The following is a 12,519-nucleotide window of genomic DNA, read 5'->3' on the forward strand; positions in this document are numbered from 1 at the left end:
TGTGGTGACTTGCGGAATTAATGAATATTAAGGGTGCAACCTGCCAGCCGTATGATATTACACGTGTATATGACATATACACATCTCGCTATGCAATCGTGTTCGAATCTCCAGAAATATCTGTTCCGCTATATATATGCATATGTGTACATTATTTCTTTTTTCTACCGGGCAAAACTGATGTACTATCTTCCACGGCATCTTTATGGTTTCTGACAGTTGAAAATGTGTGGAAACATTGTCGTGAGTTGCAAGTCTTTTCTTCCTTCCTTCCTTCGTTGACTGCTCCACTGTTTCAGTACACTGGATTTATAAATGCCCCAGACCATATATGACACATAATGAGTTAACGGTTAACTATATCAAGTGAGGAACTTACTGTGAATAGTCCAACTGTATTTGGATGTAGAGCGCACTGAACGGGTACGTCAGTGTGGGAAGGCTCTCCTTACGACAATAAATTTGTCATTACTGGGTATGTCCTTCCACAGAGTTATGTATCTGTGAACGTAACTAGTCTTATTTTGTCATTCTAACATGCTGTGTGTATGTGTGTGCAGAAAACATTGCTTCATTCTCTGCATATTATACTGTAAGTAGTCTCTCATCATTGGTTAGCTAATGATTGAAACTAAAAGATATCTAGCACTTTTTTTTTTAAGCAAAGTTCTCGAGAACATGTTTAGGAATACTATTCTTCTGTGTAAGTTGGTACATTTTATAAAATTTTATAGTTTGTGTGGTATTCACGTAATTTTTTTTTTTCCAGGTGGTGGTGGGTGGTGAGGGTGGAGGTAGATGGTGTGTGTGTGGGAAGGTACGCGACATGGTGTGGACACGAGCATGGCGAAGGTGGCAGCAATGGGCGTGCGTGGGGGCGGCGGTGGTGGTAGGCGCCTGGCTGCTGTTGGCTGCTCCGTGCGCCCTCCTAGCCTGCCCACCACAGGATACAGCTGAGGCCAGTGCCACTAATACTGACCAGTCCAGTGAGGAATACGATGCTGCTCAGCTGGTGTGCACCATCATCTCTTTTGTACCTGCAAGACGCCCGCTTGAGTCGCGTGGGTCCCCACAGCTAGGTGATAATGGGCCGTACAGTGTAGTATCTAACTGGCTGCCAGCCGCCCGCACCTACACTGTCAATGAGTCGGTGACATACACAACACACACGACACCTGAGATGATCTCCCATGTTGGGGAGCTGGCTGTACGCTGGACCGGGCCACTCTCTGTGGCAATCTTCGTTCCCCGCTCAGACTTCTGTCTAGCCGCAGCTCGAGTGGCCCATCTCCGTGCCTGTGGCCCTCCAGCTGTTCGAGAACGTGTCACATGGCACCTCTTCTGGCCGCGTGACACACCTCCAGGAGCGGACTGGCACCAGGTTGTGGAGGAAGACTCCGTTGACTGTAACGATGATAAAACAGCATTAGTGCGTGGATATCGTGCAATAAAAAGCCTCCCATACCCCGTAAATGTAGCTCGTAATGTGGCGCGATCAGCAGCACCTACGTGGTTTGTGCTCCCATCAGATGTAGAACTATATCCATCACAAGGTTTAGCAGAGCAGTTTTTGGGACTGATCCAGCTTGTGAATGAGGAGAAAGAGGTGAGAGTATCAAGTGTGTGGCCACGGGTGTACGTGGTGCCTGTGTTTGAAGTGGCTACTGTTGTGCCATTGAACAAGGAAGAGCTGGTGCACCAGTACCTGCAGAATGACGCTGTTTACTTCCATCGCCATATATGTGCTCACTGTCAACGATTCCCTGGTCTGGCAGACTGGGTACACCAGCTAGGCACACCTGGCACACTTCAGGTAAGTCAGCTAAGCACTCTTGGTACCATTAAGGTGTCCAAGTCAGGTGTACTTATCATCAGTTACTCGCTATCTATCTATCTATATCTCTGACGCCTGTTCCCAACTGGAGGTTCCTCAAGGGGGTAGCCACGGGAATAAAAACTCCATAACTAGTGAACTCATGCCGCCACTTAGCATTTAGTGGTTCACCCTTAACAAGCCTCTGACAGAGAGCATCTCTAGCGCAGTGTTTGCAGGGGCTCTTGCCTTTTGTTCCTACTGACTTCTACTCCCTAATGCTTCTGCCAAATGTTCGTACCTACCACATCTACCTAATGATCCTGCCTAATGTTCCTACCTACTACTTCTGTCCACTGCTCCTGCCATTTTGCCAAAAGGCAAAACTATCGTATAGAGCTCTGCAGGAAAATCCAGTTACAAATAATGAGGTGTGTGAGTTAAGGGTTATCAGGTGTTACATATGACAAGGAGAGGTTGTACTGTTTGTGGACAGATTGCCGGCAGTATAAACTGAGTGAGGTAGAAAAAAAAGACCGACCTGAGTTAGAGTAATCCTAGGCCATCCAACTCTTAACATGCAATTGTGTCTTGCAAGTTGGAACTGGGACTTCTGTGTTAAGCATTTTGAATTTTTTAGAATTTTTTTCTCATTTGATTAAGATAATTCAAAAATTAAGATAATTCAAAATAGATACATTTGTCCAGTCATAGTTGTAAGGTCGTTGACTTTGGAATTTAGTTTAACTTAGGATGCCTGTTATTAAGATTAGTTTGGGAATGTTTGGTGAATTGCCAAGTGTGAATTGTTTCCTCTACTGATTAGGAGTCTGATACCTGAATATCATATTGAATTGTATCCCCTTATACCCTCCCATCCACTTCTTGTGATGCTGATACCTCTCCAAACACTCCCTAAGGCTGTCACACTTACTCCTTCACTGCTGTTTTCTTTCAATGATTGTACCCTTCCACACACTTCCTGAGGTTAACATAAACACCCACACACTTTTCAGAGATAGGGTCACGATCACTGGGAATTTAGATGATGGAGAGGAGGTGGTATTGGATGGTAGGAGACGGCCCATGTTCTCTTGGCTTACTGTAGTATTGCCCACCTGGCATACCATAGCCTTACTCACATGCTCAATTTCACTGGTGTTTACCATATATGCTTTATATATGAAACTCGCTCTTGTTTCTGGAAAACTGTTATTAAGAATTAAATGTGTACAAGTGAAACTGTGTTCTGGGCTCGTGCAAAGTCCAGGAAAGGGGTATGCATGTAGTGGAAGTGGTGTTTTGTTTTATAAGCTGAATGTTTCATTGTAATGCTTTTTTTTTTAGTATACTCTTGTCTCATGCAGTCTAATGAAATGTGTTGTTTTACAGGTTTTCTCTGTGGTAAAGCGACAATACCCATACCATCGGTGGGAACCTATTTACATATGCACTAAGGATGAGCCTTTGTATGATGAAAGGCTATCATGGGAGGGTCTTCAGGACAAAATGACACAGGTAAAGTGACATTAACTGTCATACTAGACCATTGTATTACCATCATGTGAAAAGCCAAAATCATAGAACATTGTCAAAAGGTTTTCTTGTGCAAGCAGTTGATTGCTGTTAGTTCAGTAAAACATTGTAGATATACAACTTTTTGAGAGATAAAAAGGATGAAATGATATGTGCTTGCTGCAGAAAATAATGTTTGGCAAGTACAATAAACATTTTCTTGTGGAGGACTTGCGAACACGATTGAAATTCTACAACCTAAGTACCCAGTTGTCTTTAACATAAGAAAAATTTCTTTTGATAAGACATGCATTTGTTCAGAAATATTGCCCTCATGTTTGTATAAAGTTTCTCAGATGCCTGCACTACCCTACCCAATTGGTCAGTTCTCCACTCTGGAGCAGAAGTACTCAAAAGGAAGATGTGTAAATGGTAGAACAGAGCAAGGATAAGAAAGTGTAAAGTAGGATTGCTCACAAGTCTTATCATGCAGGAAGAAAAGGTTTTTTCATACTTCAATGCCCCTTGTATCTTTTTTTTAGCAGTGTTTGTCTTTTAAGCATGAGATGAACCAGAATTAAGTACTGAGAGAAGGCAGCAAATTCCCCTGGAAAACGCTTGATTTATCACAGAGATCCAGACATGGGTATCTTCTGATCAAGTTATCCACTTCTACAACCAGTGTCCATCAGAGATAGATCTCTTAGTTGAAACCATCTTGTCAACATTGCGAGCATTTGCATTGTTAACTGGATAGGGTGTAAGCAGGATGTTCTATGTATATCTGTGCTGTAGTGTTTCCAGTTGACAGTACTTCTGATCTAAAGATATGAGTAAGTAAGCTCCAGAATAGTTGTTGGTGGAAACTTTTTTTTTATGACACATAGGATGGTGTCTGTTATCCTCATGTCAACTTGAGATGGTGACTTCTTTTTTATTCCAGAACTTGTTTTTTATGAGAACTTCAGATTATGCTGTAGCTTTACCCAGTCTTAGTCTTAATGGGAGGTAGGTGTTGATATCTGGATGTCATGGATCTCGCTTACTTCTCACAGCTAAATGCACGAGGGAAAGAATCTCTTTTTGATAAAATGAAGAAAGGATGAGTCCTCTGAAAGTTGTGAAGTGAAGGCATTTGACTGGAGAAAGTCCAGGATATTTTTAAGGAACCAAGATCAAGATATCAGGAATTATTTACCTCCAACATAAACCTGTACATTATGACCCTAGGGTGGCTGGAGATAAGTTCAGTCCAGCTGATGCAGATTTGAGAATTGCATAGAGCTGATGAAAGATCTATGGGATGCACATTGAAGCTGGGAATCCCCTTCCCTAAAAAGTGGCACAGTACTTGCTCCCATGCACCATTGCATTTTCGTAAAAGGACCTCTTTTAGATCCTGTGTGGAAGACCAGGAACCATCTCTCTCCTGGCTGGATCTCCTCCATTGCTGATTCATTTGTTGGAGTTTGAGTGGGGTTGAGGAAACTATACTAGAAGAGCAGCAACAATATTCAAAGTTTGCTCTGGATCCTGAGTGAGAGACTGGGAACCCTTGCCCTTTTTATTGGGTAGATGGATATCTTAGCTACTGATCTAGATGTTGAGATCTTGAGCTGAGTTAAGGAAACACACAGGAAAGAGCAGCAACAATATCCCAGGGTTGCTCTGGACCCTAGAGAGGAGACTAGGAACACATCATGTCTTGACTGAATCTATTCCATCACTTACTTAGATGGAGAGATCTGAGCTAAGTCAAAGAATCTTATTAGAAAGACAAGTAATACTATCAAAAACATACAACTGTAGCCCCTGAAACATTTTTATGGCCCCCTAAAATTTTATCATGTATCTGAAGTACTTTTTGTATGATATTGCTGGCATTAGAAAATTGCTGAAAAAGTTGAATGTATTCTTTGTTTGGTGATGCATATGTTGTCATTCATTTTCAGATGTCCAATCATACTACTTCCTTATTCATCAAGTACTTTTGTATGATATTGCTGGCATTAGAAAATTGCTGAAAAAGTTGAATGTATTCTTTGTTTGGTGATGCATATGTTGTCATTCATTTTCAGATGTCCAATCATACTACTTCCTTATTCATCCACAAGCAACAAAGGTGGTACCAGAAGTAAAAGCACTGAGTAATAGGGATAGGCTAAAGGCTTTAAATTTGCTCACTTTAGAAGTGAGAAGAGTGAGGAGTGGCTTGATATTAATGCCCTTAAAGTTTTTAAAACATTATTGATGTGGGTAATGAACAGATCTGCAGGAGATGTATTTTAGAGCAACTAAAGGACATAATATGAAATCAGACAGGAAGATTGTTAGAAAAGATGTTAAGGACTTTTATGGTATGAGTTGCATATGAAGAGAGTAGAATAACTGAGAACATGGTTGAGATAACATCTGGAGGAGATAAATGAGCTTCAGAGGAAAAAACCTCTTTTGGCTCCTTCTGTTTGTCCTTTTGAAAATTAATACAGGAAGGAGAGATTTGCACTCCCACTTATCATGGTCACCTTCTGTTGCATGTAGGAGATATGTAGGCTGCATTCTTTTTCCCATCTACCCAGGGATATATATTATATTATACTTTGTCGCTGTCTCCCACATTAGTGAGGTAGCACAATGAAACAGACAAAAGAATGGCCCAACCCACCCACATACACATGTATATACATACACACACATATACATACTTATACATCTCAACGTATACATATATATACACACACAGACATATACATATATACACATGTACATAATTCATACTGTCTGCCCTTATTCATTCCCATCGCCACCCCATCACACATGAAATGACAGCCCCCTCCCCCCGCATGTGCGCGAGGTAGCACTAGGAAAAGACAACAGAGGCCACATTCGTTCACACTCAGTCTCTAGCTGTCATGTATAATGCACCGAAACCACAGCTTCCTTTCCACATCCAGACCCCACAGAACTTTCCATGGTTTACCCCAGATGCTTCACATGCCCTGGTTCAATCCATTGACAGCACCTCGACCCTGGTATACCACATCGTTCCAATTCACTCTATTCCTTGCACTCCTTTCACCCTCCTGCATGTTCAGGCCCCGATCACTCAAAATCTTTTTCACTCCATCTTTCCACCTCCAATTTGGTCTCCCACTTCTCCTCGTTCCCTCCACCTCTGACACATATATCCTCTTTGTCAGTCTTTCCTCACTCATTCTCTCCATGTGACCAAACCAGTAAACTAGTAATACTGTATGAATTATTCTTCCCCACCTGCATTCAGGACACCACCCATCTCTCCAACATTACAAACACTTGCTCAACAAATTACAAGACCTCTCATGCCTAAGATGCAACTTTAGTATTTAAGATGCTAAACACTGGCTTGTAATTTGTTGTGTGTGCACCCCACAAGGGTTTACACACATCACCTGACTTCTTGAACTCTGTCTCCATCTGGTGGACATAGCCTTCTTTGTAAACAGTGAGGAAGCCCTACAGAAGGGAGTTATGGATAGGAAGATAGGTTATTAAATTTTTAATTTGCTTCAACAGATGCATGAGCTGTGTCTTAGAGGATACAATTTGGTAATCTTGGACAGAGCATTTTTAGTCCATGCTCCCGGAATCAAGAGGAGGAACAAGAATAAAGCTAAAGACGATGCATGGCGAGATCCATTTGTTTCCAAGAACTCCAGAATATATGACCAGATCATGGAAGAAATGCAAAATAAATTTGGCCCCAGTGAAAAATGTCGCCGTCACTGACACATTGAAAGGTAAAAATATTAATCACTCAGCAAAAAATGAGTGTATTGTATTATCAGTGACCTATTCCAAATCTACTGAAAATGAAACAATACACTTTCCATGTGCATATGATACAGTCGTTGGTGTTAAATGAGAAGTTGTTATTTTTCCACGAAGTGTGATGAAATTGATGCGGGTAACAGAGGTGCTTATTCTGCAGTGTTCTTTAGCTTCTTTCTTCAAGTTTTAGATGCTTCAACCTGTCTTACTTCTAGCATCCCTTTTCAATCTTGTTCTTTGTAATGTAAGTTGTGATAGTCTCTTGTTTTCTCAATATTTTATTGACCATTGTGAAGCTTTTTGCCAGTGTTTGATAAACATACACTTCATGAATATCTTTTTAAGAGTTGCAAGATGTAATGAAGATTACATGTTAAATAGGAGTACATGAGATATGTTATTCTTGTAAAGATATTTTTAAGAATTATTGAAGGACTCGAAATTCCCAAATGACTTTTGGCAATATCTAAGTTTCTCATTCAACCATGTAGATTTATAGAATTGATATGGTTGCTAATAATAGGTCTTGTTGTACAGGACTGTACAACATATTCAGTGGTAATTAGTGATCAGATTAGTGCTGTTCATCTAAAAAATTAGAAACATTCCAAAAATTACCTTATTCTTTGGTTAACACATGCAGGACAATCATTATGAAATATGTTTGACATATGTAAATGTATGGAGTACTGCTGATCTAATATCCTGGGTGTTACTGAAAAGATGATCCTTTTTGGTAAGAAAAGAACGTCTTAAACTTGCCCTTCAGATTACCATAACTAATAGTCTTTCAGAACTTTTAATTAGTTTCCAGATTGAAAAAGCTGGCTTTATTAGAGTGGGATTCAATCATAAGTATACCAATACATTTCTCAAGGTATTTGTAGAGTTTCTTGAATTTGAGATGTTTCTGGTTAGAACTCATTTATCCTATAGCAGAAGACTGAATAAATTGCAGTGCTGTTTTTTTCATTTATCTGTAATTTTGATGTGACTGGGAATCTATTTTGATATACTGAATGTTTGTTGCTTCATGCTAGTCAGTCTTCTGACAACAAAAGTGTCTGAGATTCTTTTAAGTGATGGTTTGTTGAATATTGAAAGAGGACAGAAAATTTTTATTATTGTTATCATCATCATTATTGGTATTATTATCATCATCATGTACTGTATTGTAAAACTGTGAAGGTTGTTGAAAGCTCACCATTAAGCATATTAATATTATTTCATTATGGATCAGGATGATTTAAGATCACAATATGAAACTGATTTTGCTTACTTTTTGGAAAGTGTATATTGTAATTCTGAGACATTTATTTATTCGGTACAGTAAGTTAAAATGAAAATGTATGTTCAGAGTAACTAATCTGTAACAGTTTTCTTTTACAACAAATTACTGTACCTGTGAACAGGCCAAAAGAAATGGTGAGATGCAATCTTCTCAGGTGTTCAAGTAATTTTTGGGAATTGGACATTACATGCTCACCCTGTCCACAAATAGTGGTGGATACGTAAAATGTACTGAAAACCAAAGTACTGTACATTCTTATGAAATGTGATGGTATGAAGGAAAATTATGACTAGTCCTTATCAGAGCCAGTTTATGCTCAATAACTTCTTTATCCCTCTGTATTGTATCTAAAGATTTTGTATTTGTGTGTTTGTGAATTTACCTGTTTGTACAGTATGGGGAGGGATTTCTAGACTTATGGGGCATCATCTGTTAAACTTTCTCTGCTATCATACAGCTTTTTTAGTTTTGTATTTTGCCAGCATTCACATTTTCATCACTTACCTCACTTTGTTTACTGGTAATACCATAAAAGAAGGGCTGTTTAGAAAGGGTAGTGTGTGGTGGGATGAAGAAGTAAGAGTATTAGTGAAAGAGAAGAGAGAGGCATTTGGACGATTTTTGCAGGGAAAAAATGCAATTGAGTGGGAGAAGTATAAAAGAAAGAGACAGGAGGTCAAGAGAAAGGTGCAAGAGGTGAAAAAAAGGGCAAATGAGAGTTGGGGTGAGAGACTATCAGTAAATTTTAGGGAGAATAAAAAGATGTTCTGGAAGGAGGTAAATAGGGTGCGTAAGACAAGGGAGCAAATGGGAACTTCAGTGAAGGGCGTAAATGGGGAGGTGATAACAAGTAGCGGTGATGTGAGGAGATGGAATGAGTATTTTGAAGGTTTGTTGAATGTGTCTGATGACAGAGTGGCAGATATAGGGTGTTTTGGTCGAGGTGGTGTGCAAAGTGAGAGGGTTAGGGAAAATGATTTGGTAAACAGAGAAGAGGTAGTAAAAGCTTTGCGGAAGATGAAAGCCGGCAAGGCAGCAGGTTTGGATGGTATTGCAGTGGAATTTATTAAGAAAGGGGGTGACTGTATTGTTGACTGGTTGGTAAGGTTATTTAATGTATGTATGACTCATGGTGAGGTGCCTGAGGATTGGCGGAATGCGTGCATAGTGCCATTGTACAAAGGCAAAGGGGATAAGAGTGAGTGCTCAAATTACAGAGGTATAAGTTTGTTGAGTATTCCTGGTAAATTATATGGGAGGGTATTGATTGAGAGGGTGAAGGCATGTACAGAGCATCAGATTGGGGAAGAGCAGTGCGGTTTCAGAAGTGGTAGAGGATGTGTGGATCAGGTGTTTGCTTTGAAGAATGTATGTGAGAAATACTTAGAAAAGCAAAGGGATTTGTATGTAGCATTTATGGATCTGGAGAAGGCATATGATAGAGTTGATAGAGATGCTCTGTGGAAGGTATTAAGAATATATGGTGTGGGAGGCAAGTTGTTAGAAGCAGTGAAAAGTTTTTATCGAGGATGTAAGGCATGTGTACGTGTAGGAAGAGAGGAAAGTGATTGGTTCTCAGTGAATGTAGGTTTGCGGCAGGGGTGTGTGATGTCTCCATGGTTGTTTAATTTGTTTATGGATGGGGTTGTAAAGGAGGTAAATGCAAGAGTCCTGGAAAGAGGGGCAAGTATGAAGTCTGTTGGGGATGAGAGAGCTTGGGAAGTGAGTCAATTGTTGTTCGCTGATGATACAGCGCTGGTGGCTGATTCATGTGAGAAACTGCAGAAGCTGGTGACTGAGTTTGGTAAAGTGTGTGGAAGAAGAAAGTTGAGAGTAAATGTGAATAAGAGCAAGGTTATTAGGTACAGTAGGGGTGAGGGTCAAGTCAATTGGGAGGTGAGTTTGAATGGAGAAAAACTGGAGGAAGTGAAGTGTTTTAGATATCTGGGAGTGGATCTGTCAGCGGATGGAACCATGGAAGCGGAAGTGGATCATAGGGTGGGGGAGGGGGCGAAAATTTTGGGAGCCTTGAAAAATGTGTGGAAGTCGAGAACATTATCTCGGAAAGCAAAAATGGGTATGTTTGAGGGAATAGTGGTTCCAACAATGCTGTATGGTTGCGAGGCGTGGGCTATGGATAGAGATGTGCGCAGGAGGATGGATGTGCTGGAAATGAGATGTTTGAGGACAATGTGTGGTGTGAGGTGGTTTGAGCGAGTAAGTAACGTAAGGGTAAGAGAGATGTGTGGAAATAAAAAGAGCGTGGTTGAGAGAGCAGAAGAGGGTGTTTTGAAATGGTTTGGGCACATGGAGAGAATGAGTGAGGAGAGATTGACCAAGAGGATATATGTGTCGGAGGTGGAGGGAACGAGGAGAAGAGGGAGACCAAATTGGAGGTGGAAAGATGGAGTGAAAAAGATTTTGTGTGATCGGGGCCTGAACATGCAGGAGGGTGAAAGGAGGGCAAGAAATAGAGTGAATTGGAGTCATGTGGTATACAGGGGTTGACGTGCTGTCAGTGGATTGAAGCAAGGCATGTGAAGCGTCTGGGGTAAACCATGGAAAGCTGTGTAGGTATGTATATTTGCGTGTGTGGACGTGTGTATGTACATGTGTATGGGGGGGGGGGGGGGTTGGGCCATTTCTTTCGTCTGTTTCCTTGCGCTACCTCGCAAACGCGGGAGACAGCGACAAAGTATAAAAAAAAAAAAAAAAAAAAAAAAAAAACCATAAAAGAAATATTGATATCTTTCCTAACAAGTTTTGAGCTTAATCTCTCATTCTGGCCTCTGGTTGTTCTGTCTTTGCATCTTTCAAGGAAATGTTCATTGGTGACATCATCATTCTAGTGTAAAATTTGAAGGTTGTGGTCAAATCATCCCTTAATCTTTATCCATGGTGAGCAGATTTATGACCTGTGACCTCTCATTGTAAATTGGTTCTCAGTTCTTGTCACATCTTTGTTACCCTCCTTTGTACCTTTTTTTATATGTTCTCTGTGCTTGTTTAAGTATGGTGATCAGACTTGAGAAGCATATTCTTGATCTAGCTTAATTTCCTGTGAATAGTTTACTGAACATTTCCTGATTCTTTTAAATGAAGGCAATTATTGTTATCATTATTGTACAACTTCAAAATCCCTTTTATGGGATTCTTACAGCTTTGGGGCTGCACTCCATGCAGGAGCAAGGAAATGGACTCCCCTCAAGTATAAACATTGTCAACAAAACTTTACTCCTATCCATCCATTGATGATAGCACAGTCTCACCAAATGCGACTTCTTGGTCCTAGTGTAATTACTTGCATATGGAGTCTAGTGATACCAGAACTCTTACATTTGCCATTCTCTTAAGGTGGAACTCTGGCAACAGGTTAGGTACAGTGTCAACTCCCAAGTCCCTCTCACATACAGATTAGTGCAGCTTATTTCATGTTGGATAATATTCATATCAAGGCCTTTCAGTTATTATGTGTGTGTGATTACTACTTTTTATAACCTTGGAATACACATATGAGAACCCAACACAGTATTGGGTCAGGTAACTCTCCTGGCCTCCCCGAAGGATAATCCTCTCATATCCAAAGACAGACTATTATGCTGCACTTGCGGTACAGCAACACCACACCTTCACTTTGCCATAAATGTCCCGTTACATTATCTGACATCCTTATGAACAGTCACGCATGCATTTACTAAGGTCTTTATGCAATTATGCACCATCATATTTATTTGCCAGATACTGAGTTTGCTGCATGTGCATAGAATGTATCCATTTCTGCTTGTTTTAGGTTTGTGTTTTTGTAGTAGCATTACCATAAAGTGAATGGCTATCATGAAAATAAGTTCTCTCATTTCCGGCATTGAGAAGCAGCCCCAAGACCAAGCCCATTAGTTTGCCACAAGTTACTCCAACCCAATAAGAAAAGCACTTTTGCTCTTAAAATATTCATTCCACTGAAGGAGTTCCTTTTAAACCCGCCTAAAATTCCATTTTCTTTACCCACCTCTTCGATGGGATGGGGTCAAATGCCTTCTCGCATTCTAAGTGCATGCAATCCATCCACCTATATCTTTCATCAAAACCAGTG

At 40.4% G+C, this 12,519-nt stretch overlaps 1 protein-coding gene across 8 annotated transcripts in view; it reads left to right on the forward strand.

Annotated features, from left to right (window-relative positions):
• Positions 1–12,519, forward strand: part of LOC139766229 (beta-1,4-glucuronyltransferase 1-like) — a 91,589-nt gene that overhangs the window by 71,577 nt on the left and 7,493 nt on the right. For 7 of the 8 annotated variants that reach the window (XR_011716823.1, XM_071694558.1, XM_071694555.1 and 4 more), the window contains exons 3-5: positions 770–1,813; positions 3,206–3,331; positions 6,884–7,107. Coding sequence is in view for 7 of the 8 variants with exons in the window: in XM_071694558.1 (XP_071550659.1) it covers positions 770–1,813; positions 3,206–3,331; positions 6,884–7,096 (1,383 nt within the window). In the remaining variant the exon portion in view is untranslated. Of the gene's footprint in view, positions 1–769; positions 1,814–3,205; positions 3,332–6,883; positions 8,716–12,519 lie in introns of those variants that run through there. The other variant, XM_071694559.1, reaches the window with a different exon arrangement.

The sequence above is a fragment of the Panulirus ornatus genome, chromosome 57 (assembly GCF_036320965.1).
Source record: "Panulirus ornatus isolate Po-2019 chromosome 57, ASM3632096v1, whole genome shotgun sequence".
In the NCBI taxonomy this organism is placed as follows: domain Eukaryota; kingdom Metazoa; phylum Arthropoda; class Malacostraca; order Decapoda; family Palinuridae; genus Panulirus; species Panulirus ornatus.